The 27,558-nt window shown below is 37.4% G+C and overlaps 1 protein-coding gene across 4 annotated transcripts in view; it reads right to left on the bottom strand.

The window, feature by feature from the left end:
- Positions 1-7,971: 7,971 nt before the first annotated feature.
- plekhm3 (pleckstrin homology domain containing, family M, member 3) overlaps positions 7,972-27,558 on the bottom strand; it is a 47,634-nt gene continuing 28,047 nt past the window's right edge. For 2 of the 4 annotated variants that reach the window (XM_067410338.1, XM_067410339.1), the window contains exons 7-8: positions 15,539-15,696; positions 7,972-10,574 (exon numbers count right to left, since the gene is read on the bottom strand). In XM_067410338.1, the coding sequence (XP_067266439.1) occupies positions 10,403-10,574; positions 15,539-15,696 (330 nt within the window). In that variant the 3' untranslated portion in view covers positions 7,972-10,402. Of the gene's footprint in view, positions 10,575-15,538; positions 15,697-19,517; positions 21,055-27,558 lie in introns of those variants that run through there. The other 2 variants (XR_010897147.1, XM_067410340.1) reach the window with 2 other exon arrangements.

Raw genomic sequence — 27,558 nt, 5'->3', positions numbered from 1 at the left:
AAATGAAAACTATTAAAATTGTATATAATTTAAATGAAGTAAAATATAAATATTAGACGGAAAAACTTCAAACTGAAAGATTTAAATAAATAAATTCAAACTGAAGTACTAAAATTACTAAAACTAAAATAAAAATAAATTAAAACTAAATAAAAAGATTTAAAAAATTATAAAAAATGACAAAAAATTAAAATGAAAACTGAAATAAAAAATAAAAATAAAAGTTAATTTAAAATTCTAATAAATAGTGCATAAAGAATACTAAAATAACACAGTCGGACACACTCAGAAATGTGAATATAGCATTGCATTAGATAAAATATGTGGCATGTACTTGAACGACTGTACAAACACACTTTCCAAGCAAAATATTCCACAAAAAAATGTATTCGTTTTTGTGTGTGTTTTAATAATAGATATACAATTCAAAATTAAGACTCTGAACACTTACTGGTAGTCAAACAGTGGATCATGTTCATAGTAATTGTGATGAATTGGACCTGTGTAAACTTGAGGAAAAATGACATCATACATCCTCAAGAAATCACTTTAGGAACAGGTTAAATTGCAAAAATGGCTCCGAAATTACTACTGGGGGCAACTGTAAGTATAGTATATATTACTGATAAAGTACAGTCAAATTGTTGTGCTATTTTAAAAGAAAAGTGTGACCAACTATTGCCCATTTCCTACACGTTTGCACTGGCGTTATTCAAGCTCCTCCGTGCACTTATTCAGACAGGAAGCATGTTTTGGAATTCTTCACAGAAGGGTGGCTATCTCTCTCTCTCCCCCTCCCTCTCTCTCTCTCTCTCTCTCTCTCATTGTTGATTCAGTATTCTGTAATCTCACAGCTTTCTATAAGTCCAAAGTTCTCACAGGGTGTGTGCCAGTATACATGTGTGTTTAAAAGTGCAAGTGACCAATCCGCCTGCTCCGTCAGGTATTTCTAATGCTCGATTAACACTTAGATGACATCAGCTCACAGAAAGTCTGAGAGGACGAGAGTAAACAGAACTCTACATGCCACAGACTTGCTTAGAAATCAATCATTGAGACAGACTGGCCTCGTACATTGTTTTCCTTGTAACGCTCGAGATGTTTGATTGTGTCTTAAATGCTATGGCAACCGAATCAATCTTGCCAGCCATTTGTGCACCTGTTTCATAGGTTACCTACGAACTTTGTCACACATTGACTACAGAACCCAACCTTAAGGAGTCACACAAACGCCTTTCAGTATACTGTGTCCATGGTAGTTCTCTTGCCTTGCAAGAGAAATTGCTAGTCATACTTGTATCAAAAGTACTTAGCTAGTCTGTTGAATGGTGATATGGGGAGGAAATATAACCTGATTAAAACCAGTTTCAGTCATGCTTTAGATAAGTCGAGCTTGGATTTTCTTTATTTGAGCTGTAGAGCAATGTGAAATGACATTGAAGCGTGATGAGGTGTGGTGCTCACTAGCCGTCTGTTGTGTTGTCTCCTGGGCATGAAAACATCCCATGGTGGTTGGGTTTTCCTCTTTTTTCTCTCTTATCCACTCCCTCTTCTCTTTCTTTACATGCCTGAACATGTGTTTGGGCACATGCTTTTATCTGATACCTGACTCTCTGTCTGTGCAGATGGACAATTCATACACAATGACAACATGATGCAATCTTGCCAAATTGACCTAATCTCATCTTCATTTGCTTTTCTGTCTCTGTCACGAGAAGATTATATAATACGGATGCCGTTGTTGTATTTAGGAGAAGTACACTGATAGGATATGTAATTGAAATAGCTTTTGTTAGTTATATTGGCAGCGCAATATTGAAAATCGGTCCATTTAACAACAGGATGGTGTAACGCAGTACCAGTGTAAAAATGCAGCAGTCAAAATAATAATAAAAAAAGATCTTTACAAAAGATATTTATAGTAGGCCTATTTATTTATAATTATATTAGACACAGAACTGTCATTAAAAAAGTTTGGAGTTAGTAAAATGTTTTTATTTATAAAGTTCTGGCTCTTTGTCGCCATCTCTGTTCGAAACCTGCAATTGCAGTTATTTGCGGAATTATCATCTTTACGTGCTTTGTGCATCGGCACGGCTCCTCAGCGTGGATGAAACTAATGCTTTGAGGAGAATGTGTGGTTGTCAGTCACCAGACCGGTGGATACTGTACAGGTCCTTTGGAATTACAGATTGTAGCCTTGGAAGTATCACCAAAATAAGAATTTTCACAATTTTGTTCTGACCAAATGAGAAAAACAAACAAACAAACAAAAAACAATAAATCACACCACCAACGGTGGTTAAATCTAATGATCGCTTAGCTCATATCAAATCAAATCGTGCAAATTATTATTGTTATACTTTGTTCTCAAATTGTTAATGTTAACAACATCAGCATTGCTGGTATAAGCGTTACCTGTAGATTTCAATATCCGTACAGTCTAATCTCTAATTGTCCATTTGTCATACCATACAATCCACCCTAAATAATGACAAGTTTAATTATTCCAGCTGCTGTGAGAAAAGGCTATAAATGATCCGCCACCTGCAGCATCCTCACCATAGACTGTATAAGATCCTCACATTCGATGTAGCCTACTAGCTGGGACTCGTTCTTTATGTATACAGACATGACGTAATGACGCAAAGATGAACGGCTGCATGCTCGATTTCCCCGCAGAAACCTACCAGTTCCACTCGAATTACAAAACATTATTACAAGCTTACCGTTGTGAATCGGGCTAAGGTAAGGTGATAGCTTTGAATGACGGCTGCTTATGTACTCGCTCAATTTATTTTGGATCATTTTTAACTAAATTACTATTGATCAAAAGTGACATTAAAGACTTTTACATTGTTACAAAGTATTTTTATTTAAGAAATGTTGTTCTATTCATAAACCTAAAAAAACACACAGTTTCTACAAAAATATTCAGCAGCAAAAATGTTTTCAAAATTGATAATAAGAAATGTTTCTTGAGCTGCAAATCATCATATTAGAATGATTTCTGAAGGATCATGTGACACTGAAGACTGGAGTAATGATGCTGAGAATACATTTCACAGGAATGAATTACATTTTAAAATATATTCAAATAGATAAACAATATTTTTAATTGTAATATTTGGTCTTAAATTTAAAACAAATGGGACTTGGTTTGATATTTTATTAAATGCAAAAACATACATTTTCATTTGTGGCTTTAAAGGTGCCATCGAATGTTTTTTTACAAGATGTAATATAAGTCTAAGGTGTCCCCTGAATGTGTCTGTGAAGTTTCAGCTCAAAATACCCCATAGATTTTTTTTAATTAATTTTTTTAACTGCCTATTTTGGGGGCATCATTAAATATGAGCCGATTTATGCTGCTGCCCCTTTAATTCTCATGCTCTCTGCCCACGGAGCTCGCGCTTGCCTTAAACAGTGCCTAAACACAGTTTACACAGCTAATATAACCCTCAAAATGGATCTTTACAAAGTGTTCGTCATGCATGCGTCGGATTATGTGAGTATTGTATACTGTTATATTGTTTACATTTGATTCTGAATGAATTTGAGGCTGTGCTCCGTGGCTAACGGCTAATGCTACACTGTTGGAGAGATTTATAAAGAATGAAGTTGTGTTTGTGAATTATACAGACTGCAAGTGTTTAAAAATTAAAATAGTGACGGCTCTTGCCTCCGTGAATACAGTAAGAAACTTTAACCACATTTAACAGTACATTAGCAACATGCTAACAAAACATTTATAAAGACAATTTACAAATATCACTAAAAATATCATGTCAGGTTTTATCGCTCCATCTGCCATTTTTCGCTATTGTTCTTGCTTGCTTACCTAGTCTGTTGATTCACCTGTGCACATCCAGACGTCCTGCCCTTGTCTAATGCCTTTCATAATGTTGGGAACATGGGCTGGCATATGCAAATATGGGGGCGTACACCCCGACTGTTACGTAACAGTCGGCGTTATGTTGAGATTCGCCTGTTCTTCAGAGGTCTTTTAAACAAATGAGATTTATATAAGAAGGAGGAAACAATGGAGTTTGAGACTCACTGTATGTCATTTCCATGTACTGAATTCTTGTTATTTAACTATGCCAAGATAAATTCAATTTTTAATTCGAGGGCACCTTTAATATATTGTGGGCCCCTGTATGTACTCACAATGTACTGTTTTGTGCATTTACTGTATATATCATAAAATTAAATCATATGAAGTTTAAATTATAGCTTGCTTGCTAAACATTAACATTTAAGGACAAATCATTACTATTCATAAGGAGATCCCAAACAACTGAGCATGATAAAGCAGAACACAGCTGATGTCGAGGAGTGTTATAGCTCAGTGGTCCTGTGTGTTTAAAGAATTTTCACTTTTGGGTGAACCATCCCTTAAAGCGGCAGGTGGACGTTAGGAGACCAGGGGGTTGAAGCAGACATTCTAACCCCTTTTACACAAGAACCGGACCCTGGCGCTCCATCCCATGTCACTATTGTCTCCACCCCTCCCGCCTCCATTCTGCCATCGTCGTTTTCTCCTTAAACCGCCCTTTTGTTGTCTTTTTCTGATGGCATTTCTGGCCCCTTGTTGTCAGAGTCCTAAATGAGTCTTGACTGGCCTGTGGGCCACTGGAGAAGCACAAAGGAGAGCGTTCCCCTCGCTACAGTGGAGCCATTGTGGCATTCAACAATGTACTAATTGGCGACGACAATTAAGCACGACCAACACTCAGGTTCAATTTGCCCACTCCTCAATACAAATCACAGGCAAATGAGTCAGACCGTGCACACACACAGCTCACACACACATTCACACGGCCCTGCTAAAATAACAGCTATTCTCATAAGCATAGCGCAACTACCAAATATACGCTCCCACCCCTTCAACGTGTTCATGTTAGCTGTGAAGGGACATACTGCAGGAGACTCATACTGTGAGGAGGGTGAAACAAGAACAGCTTGTCCAGACAGATTGGAAATTTCACAAAAGCTATTTTCTTTTGAGTGATGTAAAAAAGATTTGGTAAAAATTCTGCTTTGATACTTAATAAACATAGTATCTAAAGTGTTTATTTCTCTTTCTTTTAGGTACAACTTCAGCATAATTCATCTATTGTTCATTGTGTGTGAAAAAAACCCCCACAGAATATCCCTAAAAACATCCTCTTGACACGAAAAAATCTTCACCGTTCCAAAAAAAAAGGATGCAACAAGTCCAGATATGTGTGAAAACACCCATCTTAAAGGCATCTTCAGCATTGAGCTGTCACACATTAAGACCGTAATGGAGTCTGGGATCAGCAGGACGCCTCAGTTTTAAGCCGAGCTTTAAGAGTTAGCGAACAAGCACATTCTCACAAAAAAAACACACACAAAGGAGGAAAGACTTGGCATGTTCCGGCCCATCGGCAGTGGTTGGATCCTTGTGGATTATTCTCTGTCAGAGAAAGGCTTTAGAGCTCTCTAAGACCTGGACAAATTACTGTTCTCTTTCAAGAGAAGAAAAAAGCAGGGGAGGAGGAAAAAACATGAGGGAAGTGTTGAAAAAGTAAACCAAGGAGGAAGCGTCTGGGGTGGCCGGCCGTTAGCTTAACCGAGACATCACTCAGACAAGAATCGGGAAAGGTTTGCAAAACTATATTAAACAAGCCTGGTTATTTTTTTCCTGCACATGTAAGGTGATGAAAGTGAATATATGGAACAGAAAAAAGAAAACAAAGAAAAAAAGACAGGTGTTAATTTGTGACTACATGGAAGTCAACTAATACAGTTTATATTTTTTTTAACTTTCAGATTTTTAACCACAAATATTTTCCATTTTTATATTAGCTATACTTTCTTATATATATATATATATATATATATATATATAATATATATATACACACTGAATAAAATTATAAACGCAACACTTTTGTTTTTTCCCCCATTTTTCATGAGCTGAACTCAATGATCTAAGACTTTTTCTATGTACACAAAAGGCCTATTTCTCTCAAATATTGTTCACAAATCTGTCTAAATGTGTGTTAGTGAGCACTTTTCCTTTGCCGAGATAATCGATCCACCTCACAGATGTGTCATATCAAGATGCTGATTAGACAGCATGATTATTGCACAGGTGTGCCTTAGGCTGGCCACAATAAAAAGCCACTCTAAAACGTGCAGTTTTAACACACATCACAATGCCACAGATGTCGCAAGTTTTGAGGGAACGTGCAATTGGCATGCTGACTGCAGGAATGTCCACCAGAGCTGTTGCTCGTGAATTTAATGTTCATTTCTCTACAGTCTCTAAAGGCGTTTCAGAGAATTTGGCAGTACATCCAACAAGCCTCACAACCGCAGACCAGCCCAGGACCTCCACATCCAGCATCTTCACCTCCAATATCGTCTGAGACCATCTGCTGCAACAATCGGTTTTCATAACCAAAGAATTTCTGCACAAACCGTCAGAAACCGTCTCAGGGAAGCTCATCTGCACGCTCGTCATCCTCATTGGGGTCTCGACCTGACTGCAGTTCGTTGTCGTAAGTGACTTGAGTGGGCAGATGCTCACATTCGATGGCGTCTGGTACTTTGGAGAGGTGTTCTCTTCATGGATGAATCCCGGTTTTCACTGTACAAGGCAGATGGCAGAAAGCGTGCATGCCGTTGTGTGGGTGAGCGGTTTGCTGATGTCAGCGTTGTGGATCGAGTGGCCCATGGTGGCGGTGGGGTTATGGTATGGGCAGGCGCATGTTATGGACAACGAACACACATGCATTTTATGGCATTTTGAATGCACAGAGATACCGTGACGAGATCCTGAGGCCCATTGTTGTGTCATTCATCCACGACCATCACCTCATGTTGCAGCATGATAATGCACAGCCCCATGTTGCAAAGATCTGTACACAATCCTGGAAGCTGAAAACATCCTAGTTCTTGCATGGCCAGCATACTCACCGGACATGTCACCCATTGAGCATGTTTGGGATGCTCTTGATCGGCATATACAACAGCGTGTTCCAGTTCCTGCCAATATCCAGCAACTTCGCACAGCCATTGAAGAGGAGTGGACCAACATTCCACAGGCCACAATCAACAACCTCATCGACTCTATGCGAAGGAGATGTGTTGCACTGCATGAGGCGAATGGTGGTCACACCAAATACTGACTGGTTTTTGGACCCCACCGGATCAGTACAAAACATCACTGATTAGCTTGTAGTTTTCAACACATACTGATGTTTTCAAGACTATCAAAAGTCACTTTTGTATTTCAACAGAACATCATTTATGTTATTCAGCTAAATAACATTAACTTGGTGACAAATCAACAGAATTTGAAACAAATGTAGAATAAATCACAGAAGTTTTCATAGGCATAAAAATTTGATCTGTAATCTTAATGGATGTGAAATTTTCAATGTCAGCGCAGCACTTTTTTTTACCAACTGGTCAGAAACTCACTCACACTGGCCCTGGGCCAGCAGTCTATCCTTATTGTTGAGCCCTGGGTAGATTGGACAAATATTTAAAATGCCTTGAAGATAAAGAAAATACATCCATGGTAACTGGTCTCAATAGAATTATGATATCACTAGACTGAATTTCAAATGTTTATAAGTCGGTACCACTGTGCAAAAAATTAGAAGCCTCATGCTGTGGTCTCGAACAGGTCCAGTGGTTGTTGGTACAACTCCAGACAGAACCAGATACAAGCATGTGGCTTTTAATTTGGGATTAACTCGTGAGTCAGTGCTTGGACCCACTCCGGTGCACCAGGACCCAAAAGGGAACACCACAACCACAGCCACGGCCATGATGCATTTGTTCCATTGCTGCCACCTTGGAATCTGGCCAGAAAACGAATCTGTGCAGAATTGGAATTACATTGCAAAATCCTAAAAGTCAATTTAGATGACGAAATTAATGTTGAAGCATAAAAAGAGCAGAATGTGTTAAGTAATTTTCTTTATTGGCAACAGTGGTAAAAAAAGAAAAAGAAAAGAAGAGGAAAACTGGAAGGAACCCGCACCAGTACTGAAACACAAATATTTGTAGTTGCATAAGAGGTTGTCTGTAATGGAGAGTTTACACAATACAAGAAAGCACAGGGAAAATCCGGAAACTTATACAGAAATTGCAGTGAAGTATATAAATAAAATAAATACTTCTGAAACAAAACTGACATGTAAATATACAACTGAAAACAAGAAAAAAAAAAAAAAACTTCCATTACACCTTCAACAAACATGAAAATTAAAGACCATTTTGGTGTACTGAAGGAACAAAAGATATTCACCAAGTACATCCAGTGAGTTCCCTTTTTGTTTGTCCCATTATTCGGTGTGTTAAGAATCCCTGATTTTAAAGAACAGTATGATTAATGCAATGTAACATAATACATCAAACTTTCAAAGCGAACAGATGTCAGATACACCATTACATCTTACAGTATCAAGTAAAACACGGTGCATTTAGCTCAGTTCAAGCTTAAAATGGTGAAATTCAAGATTTTGGGAAGATTTTTTTTTAGTAAGATAAGTAAAGGTCTTTGCCTTCAATTACCAAAACGATTAAGTGATTATATTACGATATATTCTATAGCCTGATAATTCTGATTAGATTAAATACTGAAATATTATTTGATTGACTATAGCTTGCTAATCGAAGAACATCAACAGACCGATGCATTGGCTTTCAATTTAAGGCAGGCAAACAGACACAGATTCAATAAATACAACCAAATGTTCTAACACGATCATCCATCCATCCATCGCTTTACTCATTCTATCACACCTCAACCACACGTAAACTAAGACTGAATCTCATGTAGAAGTAAACTTCTTGGTGCAAAACAAGCTCATAAGCTCAAAACTTAAATAAACACATTTTATCGTAAACAAAATGTAACATGGTAGCAAATGATATATAAGTTGACCTATAGACCCATCTCAAAGAGTTCAATTAGTGACAACTGTCAGCCAGTAATAAACAAAATCCTAGTAGATGTCGAACATCAGTCCGAACGTTTCACATCCAGTAAAACCAGTAACTTGTAGCCAGTTTTTGAATGTCTAGGTAGTTCCAATGCGTTTATATCAGTAAAGCTGAATGTGATTAATATCTAAAGCTTTGTTTGCTGGTGAGGTGTCCAGGTAGAGAGACTCCTTTTTCCTACTGTATGCTTATAGCAGAAAAAACTGAAGAAAATGGGAAAATTAGATATAATAGTGATTTTTAGGAGTCAAGGGAACATTCTAAAATGTCAGTCAGCTCGCTACATTTACAGTAGGGGTTGTCTAGAAAAAAAAGGTAATTTTTTTTTGTATTGTTCACATATTGTCCAACTACAGAAGCACAGGTCTGGTCGAAAAACAGGAAGTCAAATAAGGCAGCGAAAGCAAAACAAGCGACTTTATTGCCAATTCTAATGTTCAAGTAGAAAGAAAACATAGTATGAGCGTAGAGAGGCAGCGTGGATCAGAGGCCAGTTGGACATGAATTATGAGCTTGTCCACGGCGGGTTTGCTTTACGTATCTTGTTAAAAAAAAAAAAAAAAAAATGTATGAATGCTAAACAAAGCCCTGGAACTCTAGACTGTAATTTTGGGGCTTGGTGGCCGAGGGTAGTTTGTAATCATAGACCAGGCGGTTAGCAAGAACAACGTGGTTCGGCTGCTTATAGGCACTGCCATTGAGTGTTGATAAAGAGTCAAACTTTTTAAACTTCAGCTGATTTAAGATGAAAATGGGTAAGAAAACATACTGTGACTGAAAGTGCAAAGAACCTGTAATAAATAAATACAAAACACTGAACAAATTGCAAATGTGAAAATGCAATAAGGAAATCATGTGAAAACAACAACAAAAAAATGTTTCAGTTCGTCTTCATGTTCAGCCTTCATGTCCTCTTCGGCATCGTAGGTTAGCGTGGAGGGAAACCGAATGGAGAGGCCAGACTGCCATCTTGCAGCGCTCATTTTCACCAAACCATTAATGGATTAGAAGCTCTTTTTGTGTCTAGAAATTGGTTTGAATCATCGCTCTTGGATTGTGAGTCTGCCAAAAAGTGCATTATTTTACATCTGTCAGTGAGAGTGTGTTTATGTGCAAGTGTGTGAGCGTACTTTGCCTGTATTTGTCGGTTGGCCCTGGCTGTCATTTGGTAGATGAAAGGGAAGGGTAAATTGGTATCATTATGAAGCCTCTGCTCTTCGGGAGCTGAATTATTGTCTCTGTGCCCATCTCTCTCAGGTGAGGGAGAATGTAAAAAAACAAAAACTCCTCTGTTTCTCGGTTTTCACAGAGCACTTCCACCGAAGGACCACGGTATCTTGTCCTTCTTGGATACAGCAGCACTTGGACTTCATTAGTGCAGTGTGCTCGGCAGAGCTTTCAAAAAACCGTCTCAGGTGTCCAGCTCAAAGCAGTCTAGCACTTCGTCATCAGGGCTGTCGTGAGGGCCGTGCCTCCTCCAGAATGATGCCGGCTTCTTGTGCAGTTCTCTACGTACGCATCGCGGGCACGGCTGGGCTCGCATCCGGCACTCTGCGTGGAAGACGGCTCCACAGCCCTCGCATCTGCAGTCAAAACAGAGAAAAATGCTGATGGTTGATCCAAACATTTATTTACACTCAAAACAGTCCTGTTTCTGAATATATATTCACTAAGACTGAATCTCGAAATGTACAGTAATCATTCTGTTAACAGTTAGAGGTCTATAGGCCACCAGTAGATGTTGTAATTAATTATTTCTTTATTAGAATATAACCAGAAAATACAGGAAATGTGTATGCAATATTAAAAAAAAAAAAAAAGGCTAAAGGCTTCTATAGGCTAAAGTGGCAAGTATTTAGTGACCTCTCCTTACACTTGAGCAATAGCAGGAACCGGCTCTCTTAAACCTAAATGGAATGGAAAAGAACTGGAAGGCCATGAAAACTTTCAAAATCTGTTGAGAAGTTTCTCAGATTTTTTTCTTTGAGAAACTGGAAGAAGTCCAGGTGGTCACACTAAATACTGATTTTTGCTTAAAGGTGCACTAGAACCCTATTTCACAAGATGTAATATGTAATAAAGTCTAAAGTGTCCCCAGAATGTGTCTGTGAAGTTTCAGCTCAAAATACCCCATAGATTTTTTATTATTCCATTTTTTAACTGCCTGTTTCAGGGCATCATTAAAAATGTGCCGATTCAGTGCGTGTCCCCTTTAAATGCTTGCGCTCGTGACTCTATAATACATTGCATAAACAAAGTTCACACAGCTAATATAACCTCAAAATGGATCTTTACAAAGTGTTCGTCATGCAACATATCAGATCATGTGAGTATAGTATTTATTTGGATGTTTATATTTGATTCTGAATGAGTTTGATAGTGCTCCGTGGCTAAAGTTAACGTTACACACTGTAGGAGAGATTTATAAAGAATGTTTATAAAGAAGTTGTGTTTATGAATTATACAGACCAAGTATTTAAAAATGAAAATAACGACATGGCTCTGGTCTCCTTGAATACAGTAAGAAATGATGGTAACTTTAACCACATTTAACAGTACATTAGCAACATGCTAACGAAACATTTAGAAAGACAATTTACAAACATCACTAAAAATATCATGTTATCATGGATCATGTCAGTTATTATTGCTCCGTCTGCCATTTGTCACTGTTGTCCGTGCTTGCTTACCTAGTCTGACGATTCAGCTGTGCTGCTCCAGACGTTAATACTGGCTTGTGTAATGCCTTGAACATGGGCTATTATATGCAAAAGTTGGGGGCGTACATATTAATGATCCCAACTGTTATGTAACAATCGGTGTTATGTTGAGATTCACCTGTTCTTCAGAGGTCTTTTGCACAAATCAAATTTAAATAAGAGACTCACTGTATGTCATTTCCATGTACAGAACTCTAATTATTTAACTATGCCAAGATAAATAAAATTTTAAGTTCTAGGGCACCTTTAAAGAAACCATTTTGTTCTGATCCCCCCCATATTTCCTGTATTTCCTGTAAGTATTTTGTTTTTAAGTCCAAAAACTACTTAACGACCAAACAACCAAAGAAACCTACAAATACTTTTGCACAGTATCTGTTTATATCTGTTTATATATATATCTGTTTATATATTATATTATATTATATTATATTATATTATATTATATTATATTATATTATATTATATTATATTATATTATATTATATTAATTATATATATAATACATGCAGTACAGTCCAAAAGTTTGGAACCACTAAGAATTTATTTAATTAAAAATACAGTAAAAACAGTAATATTGTGAAATATTATTACAATTTAAAATAACTGTGTACTATTTAAATATATTTGACAAAGTAATTTATTCCTGTGATGCAAAGCTGAATTTTCAGCATCGTTACTCCAGTCTTCAGTGTCACATGATCCTTCAGAAATCATTCTAATATGCTGATTTGCTGCTCAATAAACATTTATGATTATTTTCAATGTTGAAAGCAGTTGTGTACTTGATGAACTCCTTGATGAATAGAAAGTTCAAAAGAACAGCATTTATCTGAAATACAAAGCTTCTGTAGCATTATACACTACCGTTCAAAAGTTTGGGGTCAGTAAGAATTTTTATTTTTTTTTAAAAGAAATTAAAGAAATTAATACTTTTATTCAGCAAGGATGCATTAAATCAATCAAAAGTGGCAGTAAAGACATTTATAATGTTACAAAAGATTAGATTTCAGATAAACACTGTTCTTTTGAACTTTCTATTCATCAAACAATCCTGAAAAAAAATATTGTACACATTAAATGTTTCTTGAGCAGCAGATCTGTGCACAGCTGAATCATCAGACTAGGTAAGCAAGAACAACAGCGAAAAATGGCAGATGGAGCAATAATAACTGACATAATCCATGATATCATGATATTTTTACTGATATTTGTAAATTGTCTTTCTAAATGTTTTGTTAGCATGTTGCTAATGCACTGTTAAATGTGGTTAAAGTTACCATCGTTTCTTACTGTATTCACGGAGACAAGAGCCGTCGCTATTTTCATTATTAAACACTTGCAGTCTGTATAATGCATAAACAATACTTCATTCTTTATAAATCTCTCCAAAGGTGTAGCAATAGCCGTTAGCCATGGAGGACAGCCTCAAATTCACTCAGAATAAAACTTTAACATCAAAATAAATACTTTACTCACATAATTCGAAGCATGCATGACGAACATCTTGTAAAGATCCATTTGAGGGTTATATTAGCTGTGAAAACTTTGTAAATGCACTGTAATATAGTTGACAGCTCATGTGGCAGGGAGCTCGTGATTTAAGGGGGCGGCGCCGAGTGTAAATCAGTGCATTGTTAATGATGTCCCAAAATAGGCAGTTAAAAAAATTAATTAAAAAAAAATCTATGGGGTATTTTGAGCTGAAACTTCACAAAAACATTCAGGAGACACCTTAGATTTATATTACATCTTGTGAAAAAGCATTCTTTGGCACCTTTAAATAAATGTAGCCTTGGTGAGCAGACGAAACTTCTTTTAAAAACATTAAAAATCTTAGTGGTTCCAAACTTTTGGACTGTACTGTACTGTACTGTACTGTACTGTATGTATGTATATATATATATAATATATATTATATATATATATATATATATATATATATATATATATATATATATATATATATATATATATAAAAACAAAGATCATTTTAATATATAAATATATATAAAAATATAATTTTCACATACATGTCCTTTTTTTAAATATCTTCTTTTACACAGGCTGAAAAGGTTAGTTCCAGTCTATATAAAATTACTACTCCTTTACTAGAACAATTAGGACCTCAAGAGCTCCTCATTCCTCTAAAAAGAAACAACTTCTCTCTGTGCACCATCATGGGCGGTAGTAGTCCAGTGGTTAAAGTTTTTGGGCTGCCAAGCCAAGACTTAAACCAAGATCACTGTTGGCCAAGAGGTTGTGCCATACTAACCAGAAGTACTACTGGTGGTCTATTCCTGAAAACGGTCTGCTTTGCACAAAAGCATAAAAAAGGACTTGTTTTTATAAGAATTTCAGAAAATCATTCTTATATATATATATATATATATATATATATATATATATATATATATATATCATTCCTATGATATAATATGATATCCTCTTTACAGAGAACTATTAGAAAATAGACCCCAGAACGGAAAAATGTCTTACAATCTGAAGCATGCCCAACATGAATAAAACCTAAAGCATGCTAACAAGATAATACTAGCTGTCAGGATGTCTATTTTAAATGGGCCTCTATATATAAATAAGTCTTTCCAACAGTAAGGATCCAAAAGCCATAAGGACTGTGGTGTACTTGCTCATCAGAGAGGTGTGGTGGTGGTTTGTGGAATTTATGGATTTACAGTGGGGCGTGGAGACACCTTCTGCTCATATGACAGCACACTAGAGCCCTATTGAGCATGTACTGTTACAGATACAACATGAAGTGCATACAAACACACCCATAAAATTCTGGATAAACTAAACAGGTCACACAGTGAAGCAGTTAGTGCAACACCTTGATCCAGTTGTACTAACAGACACGCTCAAACTGAATGGACAGATGCGACTGGGTCTATCAGTGAATCAATACGTACCAATAGTAAGGCTGTAAATCAAATTATAGAATAAAACGTTATGAATCTGTTCATGCATTGCATTTTTTCCTTTGTTATACATATATGCTTTTTAAATAATACATATGTAATTAAATATATTATGTAATTAAATATATTACACTATAGTGTTTAACACATTGTATAAATACATAACATATACATATATAACGCATTGTTAAATTTGGCTTTTAAAGGTCTCTCTCCATTACAGATCTGCTGAGGTATTCTGACCAGTCTACAGAAAACCAGACAGAACAGAATGAAACTTCTAAAGTTTTAATATGAAACAGGGTAAAATGTGTTAACTATGTTAGATAAATGTAACTGCATTAACCTTATCTAATTCATTTAAATAACATAGCTCTAACCAATAGTCATTGCGGCTTTATCAGTGTTGCTGCATGAGGAGCTATGTTTAAATAGCAGCATCTGTTCTGGGAACTGCACTCCACTTCGCTGAAGAGTCCGAAAGATTCTAGTCACACTGGTGGTATGAAGACCAGAGAGCGGTTTATCAGCTGCAGGCCATAAGCGGCCAACACGCAGCATGCTGAAAAAAGCTGAGATGCTCGAAGGATTAACTGCTCCCTTACAAAGGGTGTACTATCACTGCATCATCACACCTCAATCCACCGCCCGCTGGGTGTGACTAACATGAGACAGAGGCTGGACAATCATCCGCAATGAGCTGGAGCACTTGACAGACAACTGGCACTTATATGAACTACACCTGTAGTTCCTCTACTTAGTAAAAATTATTTGAAAAAATGTAAAGCTACTTTTATGTTTTTAGGGCATTGCATGTAGCATCTTTGATTTCACAGGGCTTAAACATCATGAGACATTTAGAGGTGAAACAGTGGCTACATGTCTCACCTTCTGGTGGAATTCTCCTGAAAGGGATAGATGACCTGGCCATTTTGGCAAAGCTCACAGATGAAGCCCTTCTCCCGGCACAGACTACAGCTGTAGACATGAGAGCTGGCAAACTTGATCACCTTGGAGAGGAAGGGAGCAAGCTTTCCATCTATGACCTACAGAAGAGAAACGCATTACAAAAGTGGAGGTTAGCTGTAAGCATTTCATGACCAACATATTATATCACAATAAGAGTCATTTTATTTCACTTTAACAAAATATATAACAATATAGTTATTTTTGCTGGAAATAAGGTTACGATACCAAAAGTTATGATACCAATCGAATTTCACAGCAAAATTGTTAGTAATAACATAAGAAACTAATTACAAGCCAATAGGACAAATAAATGAAACAGTATAAAGATACAAAGGAAATAATGTTTATCTTTGTTTTTCAGATAGGTCTATCTAACAGAAGTAATACTACAGAAATGTAGGACTTCAAGCCGAACCGGATTTAGTTTCTTTAGCATCTTATTGTGGCTGAACAGTTTAAAATTGCTAGAACATTTAAACTGGTAATGCTAAAAAACTAGGGGTGTACATGTATTCGTCCCGAACCGTCATGGTTCGGTTCATGCAGGAAGACAGCGAATACAGTCAGTCAAAGGCGAACCACACTCCAATCCAGAAGGGATTGAAGGCACAACATTAAGGTATGTTGAAAGATACAGTACAACTTACTGAAAAGTATCATATCTCGTGTAATCGCTCAAACAGTGTTTCAACCATGGAAAGATGTCAGTAAAACAGTTTGTAAACAATATGTCACGTAGTATAACATTTACCTCAGAAAAGCCATTCAGTGTCAACAGCTTTTTACGTTAGCTCCCTAGAGAAATGAACTGTTTCGCTAAATATATGCATTATATTAGGCGATATATTACACTGCGTTCCAAATTATTATGCAATTGACATATCAGTAAGATTTCAGTACAATAAACATTCAGATTTTAGTTTTTCTAAGAAAATGTTTGTTTGTTTATCCATGTCTTTTTAGACAACTGGTATCAATCTCAGACAAAATAATTTGCCAGGTCTATGGAAACCCTACTTAGAGGTTGTTCCACATTATTAAGCAAGTCACAGTTCTCATGCAATATGGAGAGGAAGAAAGATCTTTCTGAAGATGAAAAGCATGAAATGGTGCAAAGTTGTGCAAAAGGCATGAAAACAACTAATATTGTGTGAAACTCAATGGAGATTATCGAATTATCATAAGATTTGTGAGTGATTTAGAGCACAGCAGAACTCGGTCAGATAAAGGCTTATTAATGAAAGTTCCTGTCAAAAAAATGTATTGTATTAAAAGGGCAGCTATAAAAAAGCCAGTGTTGAGCAGCAAACAGGTATTTGAAGCTTCTGGTGTCTCTGGAGTCTTGAGAACCTCACCATGCAGGCTGGCAGTTGTGCGTAAAAATGCATTTTAGACACCACTAACCAAACCTCACAAAGAGAAACATTTACAGTGGGTTTAGAAATACAAACAGTTTTATTGCTGTGGTGTTTTTTTGCAGCATGGGATAGTGCATAGTGCATTGTACAATAGTGCACTGTACTATGCACTATCCTCCTTTTTATACCATAGCTGAAAATGGACAGTTATGAACTCCACATATCTTGCAAAAGTCATTTTAATACCCTCCATCTCACTTCCCAGTATTCCAGCCCAAATCATCACCCGCCAGCTCCTTGCTGACATCGCAGTCTTATTGGAACGTGGTGGCCATTCACCAACCATCCAGGAATCCATCCATTTAGACCATCTATTGTAGTACGGCATTATTCAGTGAATAAAAGTATTTAAAAATTAGTTTGGTTTGGAGTGGCTGAAATGCATCTTTAAGCACAACTGCCAGCCTGCATGGAGAGCTTCTTGAGACTCCAGAGACACCAGAAGCTTCAAATACCTGTTTGCTGCTCAACACTGGCTTTTTTTTATAGCTGCCCTTTTAATACAATTAAATTTTTTGACAGGAACTTTCATTAATAAGCCTTTATCTGACCGAGTTCTACTGTGCTCTAAATCACTCACAAATCTTATGATAATTCGATAATCTCCATTCAGTTTCACACAATATTACTTGTTTTCATGCCTTTTGCACAACTTTGCACCATTTCATGCTTTTCATCTTCAGAAAGATCTTTCTTCCTCTCCATATTGCATGAGAACTGTGACTTGCTTAATAATGTGGAACAACCTCTAAGTAGGGTTTCCATAGACCTGGCAAATTATTTTGTCTGAGGTTGATACCAGTTATCTAAAAAGACATGGATAAATAAACGAACAAACATTTTCTTAGAAAAACTAAAATCTGAATGTTTATTGTACTGAAATCCTACTGATGTGTCACTTGCATAATAATTTGGAACGCAGTGTAATTATATTTTACTTAACCTGTTAGTTAATGTAAGGCCTAAATAAATCCATCATGAAAACAAGTTATGACAGCCACTGTGTAAATTATTATTTTTCAACAACGAATTGGAGAAACAGAAGTTAATGCAAAAACGGCCTTGTGTAGTTTACATGTTTACAATACTTATTATTATTTGAGTGTTGATGATTATATCTAAAAATAAATAGCAACTGAATTTAATAATTTGGGCTCCGTGTCATTTGTAACTTTTATTATAGTAATGTGCATATAGTAGTGCTGGGCGATATATCGCATGCGATTGTCACACGCATTTCATCAGTAAAGCCGGTTCCCTGATTACCGCTAAATCGCCATCACCTGCTTTCAAATGGAGCCGCATTTAATAGACAGAACCGTAGTTCACTGACAAGCTACGCAATAACGCGTTCATTATCGATAGATTTTTTTTATACTTAAGAAAATTAATTATAATTGAATAAATTTAAAAGACAGAGACACAGTTTGTTCAGTAAAACATTGTTTAAAAAAAAAAAATCTCTCACCCTGCTGTACCGAACCTGTACCGAACCGTGACTTCAAAACCGAGGTACATACCAAACCGTAATTTTTATGTACCGTTTCACCCCAATTAAAAACGCATGCAAATGATAAACTTTTTTGGTGCGCAGCACTGCAACGTCATATGAGCGTAACCGCAATAGGTGCAATAGCCCAAAATCTAGCAGTTGTCAAACACATTTTGCCATATTTTACCAGTATATTGCTCACCCTTACAAGACTAAATCTCGAAATGGACAGTAATCATTCTGTTAACAGTTAGAGGTCTATCTGGGATTTTTAGCGACTGGACAAACACTTAAGAACAAGCTACAATGGGAACCAAGTACAAAAAAATAGAAGATGAAGAAAAAAAAAAAAAAAAGACATCACATCAGGAATCCACATGAAAACTAATGAATGCTTAGAGAGTGGGGGGTTGGCTATGGATCGAGGGTGGGGTAATTCCTTTTGGGAGACTGTTTGCAAAAAATAATATGTGAATGCCATTTATCGGCCAGAGTAGTTAAAAATCGGCCTGGTCTTTGAAAGTGGGGCGCTGAAGAAGGTGTATTGTGGGAAGTTGAATGAGACAGGGGAAGGGGCCTAGACCTCCAGTGCATATTCACCAAGGGGGCAGAGACAAGTGGCTACACCTGGCAGCACTGCAGCACACCAATTAAAGGGTCTGCCAGCATTCTTCAGCCCTTCCACAAGGAGCCAGCCACAGAATGGAGGAGGAGAAGAGGGGACAGTAGAGCAGGAGAGCTTGGGAGGGTGGGACGGGAAGGCTCGAGGGAAAAGAAAGAATAAAGGAAGGACCACCACAGTCTCCCACGAAAGATGCGCGCACACACATAGGCAGTGTGAGCGGGGAGGATTGGTTTGAAAAGGGGAAGTTTTGTGTGGGAACAGGGACTTTACAGCCATGACCAAAGTTGCCAGATGATGTGTTTAGTTACTTAAAACGTAGTGTGTAGGGTTTACATTTACATTTATGCATTTGGCAGATGCTTTTGTCCAAAGCAACTTACATGGGATTCAAGGTACACACTTTACCAGTTCTTGCTTTCCCTGGGAATCTTATGACTTTTGTGTTGCTAGCGCAATGTTCTACCGTTTGAGCTGCAGAGTTTATTGGAGGGTTGTACATCAAAAATTCAACTTTTTTTATAAAGTGTATTAATATATAATTCAAGTCCATGAGAATGAACTGGGAAACGTGTTAGCTCTAATGCTGCCTTCAAGTGGTATCGAATTATCGTAAATACAGTTTCTTAGTTAAAAATTGGACGTAAACACCCTCTCAAGTCGTATTTACCACTGGGAAGCTTGGGGATGATTTTGATACCCAAGTTCCCAAGATGGCTGCGCCACAAACTTTAAACATGGCGGAGGGGAGAAAGATTGCTGCTGTGACTGTTATTCTTTATTAACAGCTACATCACCTTTTCTTGATGTTAAAGTAGTGCATATTTACATATTTGAATAATCATTTGAAGTGTATTATATGTTTTATACACAGCAAAAATAGTCTGTATTTGACAAACTGACAATAGATAGTGTGGTGAATGTTTATATGGTTGTCAATGAATAGGATGCTAAATATCATTTTGGCTTTAATAAGATTTTCCCCAAAAATAAGCAAAAATAAACCTGGTGTCCTCCATGATTCCTGTTCTTTCTGACATCAAAGGACTTGATAAAGTAGGAAATTTTTTCGATAGCACGTTAGGCAGCATAAGACTGAGCGATACTATACATTGAACACGCTATGATTTTTGAAGCATTTTAAATCTTCTTGGTAATAATTTTGCAGATAACCATTTTAAGCCATTTCAAAGCAAACATATTGCAGATTTACATAGTACATAAATATTTCTAGATTATATCAATTACAATTTTTACATATTAAATAGTCAAAAGGCTTTTAAAAAAAAAATTAAAATACCCAGCCCTACTGTACTCTCAAATGTAATAATAATAATAATTATCATCATCATCATCATCATCATCATCATCATCATCATCAATTTTACATAGTGCCTAAAAAATAGCTTATACTTTACTTGAGTAGATTTAAGGTGCTTTACATAATAAAGAAAAATAATAAAATGTACAACAATACAAATATGGGTATCAGATTAAATAAACTCCAAGACTTTTTTCATTACATTTGATCCCTTTTCAACATTTCATCACCAAAGCACTGCCTAAGTCAAGTTAAGGACTCAAGGCAGAAAGACCCACATTGCTATAAAGTAGTCATTGTCATTGCCCAATGAACACAGAGGTGATGCTGTTGGCAGGCTTTCTCAGTACAGGCACCAGGAGAGCCCTTAACCATCCATCCATCAAGTAGCTTTCAGTTCAGAGTCAGACACTCCTGTTTTTCTCTGCCCAGGCTGACAGAAGCCCAACACCCTGCCTTTTCCCATGTGGAGGAGTAATATAGCAAGGCATTAAGGAAACGCTGCAAGCCACCAATCAAAGCATGGGGTGAGCAGACTTGCCGTCCTTTGGTAAAGATGATGTATACTCCCCTTGATCAATGCTGGCAGAGGGAGTAATTAAGCATTTCAATAATTTAGCAGGCACAGTGAGTGAAAAAGCCAGACTTGATGGGGAGGGACTGTGAAGAGCAAGAGGGCTGTTAAGTAGAGTTACTGACAAAGTAGTGAAAGTGTGAATTTATGTATCAACAGCTAGACAAGCTCAACTGATTTAAAATAAGTTGCAGTAATTGACCCTCAGGGATAAATGTTACCTAAAATATTACTAAACATTAAAATGCATTAATAATTATAAAATATATATTAATTTTCATTAATATAGGTTAATACACGTGTTATACATAATATACACTACTGTACACTACATATTAAAATTGACATTAAAGGCATTTATAAGTTGCAAATATTTCTATTTAAATGCTGTTTTTTGAATGTTCTATTCATCAACAAATCTTGAAAAAAAGTATTACTGTTGTTTCCACAAAAATTGTAAGCAGCACAATGGTTTTCAACATTGATAAGAAGAAGAAATGTTTCTTGAGCACCAAATCAGCATATTCTAATGATTTCTGAAGGATCATGTGACACTGAAGACAGGAGTAATTCATGAAGTGAATTAAAATAGAAAACAGTTATTAAAATTACAATAATATTCGAGACATTAATCATGTGAAATCTTTGTACAGATGGTCAGATGTCCATCTGTTGAAGCACAAGATGCTCAGTGGATCATCTCAAATCAGGCTGGAGAACATGATCATCAGGTTTTACACAAACTTGCTCATTAAAGCAAGAGATATTGCGAAATTAATGTTGTTTTACTCCAATTGTTATACTGAAAAAAAAAAAAAAAAAAAAAAAAAAAAAAATAGATAAAAAATTGCATTAATAAAGTTGGGCAGCTCACTAAAACCAGCATCGTTGTGGCTATAGCAAGGGGCATGGGTGACGTCTGCCAAATCAATTCCCCCCAAATCCCCCACCTTTTGCTCCTGTCTTGCATGCGCTTTGTCGTCAGCTGCTTAATCCCCTAAAACCACAGTTTAGCGCCTACTTCTTCATCCCCTCCTCAGCTCTGGCCCTAATGTCCTCGCCCGCTCCATTAAACGGCAGAGAAAGGGCCCAGATTAAAGAGATAAAGAGAGTGTGAGCTCTGTTTGGATAACACCCTCCCTGCCAGGGCCTCGCAAAACAGGATTACAACCGGCGTGTGTGTGAGGAAGTGAGAGAGAACTGGCCAGTCAGGGTACCGTGTGAGATGGGCACAAGAGAAACAGCATGAAGATCCATCATCACATATGTGGACCATGTGAACGAATTGGTCACAGCAGACCAGGTGTGATGTAGGCATCCTAGAAGCAAGATGGTTTTATGAAAGTTGATGTTTCTCTCGATTCAGATATGCAAGTTCTGAGGACATGAATGCTGTTGCTTGAGCTCAATTAAGTGCATATTGTTGGCAAGGCTAACACTGTTGCATCGGTACAACGCATACAACACAATTAGCATTCATATAGCACTCCACTTGTGTCCATCTTGGTGCACTTAATAAACCTTTCATACTTTCCCAGTGAAGATATCAAACAAAAGGTAGTGGCCAAACAAAGATGGTTTATGGGCAAGTCTAACGCAAACAAATATGGTCAATGGGGTCATTTTTTTTAAAAGAAGACTGCCCAAAACTTAGTGCTAATTGTTCGAACTAAATGAGAAGAGCATCCGGATTTGGTCTATAGTGTTTGGAGTCTTGCTGGAGATAGTTCAGCATTCGGTGACCTCAACGCGGAGGGCGAGCATTCCAGAGCCGTGGAGGAACCGGCATTAAGTAGCAACACTAAAAGAAAATGGCTCCTTAATAAGGTAAGCCAATTAAGAAGCTGAAAGAGAAAGTAATGTGACGTGAATGGGAAATGCCTCAAATTTGGGCCTTACAGAGGCAGTAGGGGAGAGAGAATAAAGGTCTTGTGCTGAATGCAATGAATAAATAGTACAGAAGAAGGACAAAGAACTGACAGTACAGAGAGCATTTAAGAACCACAGATAACCGTGCCATTTCTCTCAAAGATGCAAGTAGGAACCAAACTGTTGTGACAAAGAAAAGTGGTTCAAATTAAACAGACACATTAGGAAAACAATATTTAGAATTTTTATAGAGTAGCCCATTTTTAGGCACCCACACAGTATGTAACAATGTAGTCTGTTTTAAGACCAATAGACCCAATACTGAGCAAGACTGCTACTGTGACACAAACAAACAGACAGACCTTTAAAATCAACTGTACTGCTTTGTTTTGTGGCAAAAAAAAAAAAAAATAATTAAAAATAAATAAAACTAAAAATGATATATATTAATTATAAAACAAGTAAATAATAATGAATGTAATATAAATTAATAAATAAATGAAATTTAAAAAAAAGCTAGCTGTAATTGACATGTAGAATGTAAAAGACATGTAAAACAAACAAACAAACAAACAAAAAAGCTAAAGAGGCAGTGTCAGGCAATGGGATGTTGAGGAAGAATCGAATGGAATGGAAGCAGAGGTAGGACTGTCACGCTTTGTTTTTCTGCCTGTTGCTTCTGAATGGCAGTAATTAGTTAGCTGGGTGGGGGGAACATGGGGTGGAGAGGGACTCCAGCCTCCCACCAGGAGACAGAAGGGCGAGGGGATGTGGGACAGGAGAATAGATGTTCTGAGAGCAACAGAAAAATAAGGGCAGGGGTCATTCCTAAGAAACAGAGGAGTGACAAAAAATTCAGGCACAATAGCAAGGGTTTGGGGGTTTGGGGGGGGGGGGGGGGGGTCAAAATAAGAAAAAGAGAAAAAGAGGGGAGATGAGAACACTGTTTCCTATATCCCTGATATACTGCAATTTTTTAATTAACAACAATGGACTAAATGGAAAACATGTTCTTTTCCAATTGTTTCCAAAAAGAAACACTAAATAGTAATCTGTCTTTTATACATTTTGTTGTTTTGAGGCCTGATTTTAATTAAAGGATGTACATTTCTTAGTTTTAGCTCAATTTAGTTTAGCTAAGTGAGAACAAAGAGAAAAAGCCCAAAACAAGAGCAAATTATTTACAAGCATACTTACCAAGAAAGTACTGAATAATATAAGGTAATAATTATATGGGTTAAGATTAGGTTTAGGGGTAGGTTCAGGACTAGTACCTAGTTATTACCCAGTTATTGTAATTACTACAATAATTATATAGTATGTATATGTGAAACAGGACTGCAAAATAAAGTGCTACCAAAATATGAGCCTTTGGCCATATTATATATGAATTAACAACACTAAGTGTAAAGCAGAATGTTAATGTGTCAGCGACACTGAAGCTGCACATTGATCTACAGTAACTCCCTGAATGTCAGGGTTGTGAGGGAAGGGTGTGAAAAACACCCTCACTCTCACAGCCTCTCAACATCCACTGCCAGATGACACTGAACAGACACACGCCGCATTGTGATGATGTGTGCTACAGGTGTGTGTCTGTGAATTCCATGAAGTCTTTTATCAGAATCGCACGAGGAGATGTGCGTACATATTACAGTCACTTACATACATAATCACTTTTGACACTCTTAAAAATGTATGAATGTCATTGCATTTGTTTAATACGTAACATCAAACCAAGTGGCATTTATGTTTAAGAAATAATTCACAAGCATAAAGTAAAGCATTTAATGCTTTTAATTCAACGTTTTGTTTTGAATGTTTTTGAAAGAAATCTCTTATGCTCACCAAAAGGCTGCATTTATGTGAAATATTATCACAACATAAAATAACCGTTTTCTATTTGAATATATTTTAAAACATTTTATTCCTGTGATGGCAAAGCTGGATGTTTTGCAGCCATTACTTCAGTCTTCAGTGTCACATGATCCTTCAGAAATCATTCTAATATGCTAATTTGATGCTCAAGAAATATTTCTTATTATAATCAATTTTCATATTTTATGGAAACTGCAATTCATTTTTTCAGGAGTCTTTAGCCACGTTTCCACCGCAGGAACTTTGGGATGGTACTCGTGTTCTGACCGCAGGGACCAGAGTCTAAATGAAGTTCTGGGTAAAAATTCCCCCCATCAGAAATCCCTGCTCGCAAAGGTAGTACTTTTTCAAAGTTCAGGAACATTCAGGGGTGGGACTTGGGTGCTGAACATGCTGATTGGTTGAGTGCACACAGCATTTTTTTTTCAACCACCATTTTTAAAAGTCTGTTGCGATGCGTGCAGTAAGAATTGTTTGCTATTCGAATCAACAATGGAGTTTAAAAAAATACAACCAATGGACCGACGACGAGGTTCGGGCTTTATTAAAGGTGCCCTAGAATCAAAAATTGAATTTATCTTGGCATAGTTGACTAACAAGATTTCAGTACATGGAAAAGACATACATTGAGTTTCAAACTCCATTGCTTCCTCCTTCTTACATAAATCTCATTTGTTTAAAAGACCTCCGGAAAACAGGCGAATCTCAACATAACACTGACTGTTGAGATTCGCCTGATCCGATACTCACATGATCCAACGCATGCATGCAGCATGCATGATGAACATCTTGTAAAGATCCATTTGAGGGTTATATTAGCTGTGTGAACTTTGTTTATGCACTGTATATAGAGTCGAAAGCTCGGGGGAGCAGGGAGCGTGTGATTTAAAGGGGCCGTGCACTGAATCGGGGCATAGTTAATGATGCCCCAAAATAGGCAGTTAAAAAAATAATTTAAAAAAATCTATGGGGTATTTTGAGCTGAAACTTCAGATACATTCAGGGGACACTTTAGACTTATATTACATCTTGTGAAAGAAAGTTCTAGGGCACCTTTAAGCTTATATACGGAGGATGAAATAGAGCAGGAACTGGAAAGTCACATGCAGTCCTACATCACCAAACTAATTTTCCTAATCTTCACGGTACTTCAGACCGCGATGGAAACAAACAGCAACAGTTCTGGGGGTAAAAAAGTTCCTGGGACAAATTGCTCCAGGTAATTTCTATGGAAATGCAACTTTTCATAAATTGAAAGTTCAAAAGAACAGCATTTATTTTAAATAGAATTCTATCATTGCAAAATGAAATGAACTTTTTTTACGACAATGTACACTGCTCAAAATGAAGAGGAAAAAGTATTGTTTCTGGATCATATTCATAGTTACAGTGATGAATATCTGTGGTTGCAATGCTGAGGTCATATATGCTGACATACAGTATCTCACAAGTGAGTACAGCCCTCACATTGTAAATATTTGATTATATCTTTTCATCTGACAACACTGAAGAAATTATACTTTGCTACAATGTAGTGACTGTACAGCTTATATAACAGTGTAAATTTGCTGACCCCTCAAAATAACTCAACACACAGCTATTAATGTCTAAACTGCAGGCCACAAAAGTGAGTACACCCCTAAGTGAAAATGTCCAAGTTGGGCCCATGTGACTCGTTAGTGTTACAAGGTGTCAGGTGTGAATGGGGAGCAGGTGTGTTAAATTTGGTGTTATCGCTCTCACTCTCTCATACAGGTCACTGGAAGTTGACCTCATGGCAACTCTCTGAGGATCTGAAAAAAAGAATTGTTGCTATACATAAAGATGGCATAGGCTATAAGAAGATTGCCAAGACCCTGAAACTGAGCTGCAGCATGGTGGGCAACACCATACAGCGGTTTAAGAGGACAGGTTCCACTCAGAACAGGCCTCACCATGGTCGACCAAAGAAAATGCACGTGCTCAGTGTCATATCCGGAGGTTGTGTTTGGGAAATAGACGTATGAGTACTGCCAGCATTGCTGCAGAGGTTGAAGGGGTGGGGGGTCAGCCTGTCAGTGCTTAGACCATACGCCACATACTGCAATATCCTCCTAAAGATGATGCACAAGAAAGCCAGCAAACAGTTTGCTGAAGACAAGCAGACTAACATGGATTACTGGAACCATGTCCTGTGTCTGATGAGACCAAGATAAGCGTGTGTGGTGGCAACCAAGTGAGGAGTACAAAGACAAGTGTGTCTTGCCTACAGTCAAGCATGGTGGTGGGAGTGTCATGGTCTGGGGCTGCATGAGTGCTGCCGGCACTGGGGAGCTACAATTCTTCGAGGGAACCATGAATGAGCAGAGCATGATCCCCTCCCTTCAGAGACTGGGCCACAGGGCAGTATTCCAACATGATAACGACCCCAAACACACCTCCAAGATGAACACTGCCTTGCTAAAGAAGCTGAGGGTAAAGGTGATGGACTGGCTAAGCATGTCCCCAGACCTAAACCCTATTGAGCATCTGTGGGGCATCCTCAAACGGAAGGTGGAGGAGCGCAAGGTCTCTAACATTCACCAGCTCTGTGATGTTGTCATGGAGGAGTGGAAGAGGACTTCAGTGGCAACCTGTGAAGCTCTGGTGAACTCCATGCCCAAGAGGGTTAAGGCAGTGCTGGAAAATAATGGTGGCCACACAAAATATTGACACTTTGGGCCCAATTTGCACATTTTCACTTAGGGTTGTACTCACTTTTGTGGACAGCTGTTTAGACATTAATG

Source organism: Chanodichthys erythropterus, chromosome 14, assembly GCF_024489055.1.
Source record: "Chanodichthys erythropterus isolate Z2021 chromosome 14, ASM2448905v1, whole genome shotgun sequence".
Lineage (NCBI taxonomy): Eukaryota > Metazoa > Chordata > Actinopteri > Cypriniformes > Xenocyprididae > Chanodichthys > Chanodichthys erythropterus.
This window is presented reverse-complemented; position numbering and strand designations above follow the sequence as displayed.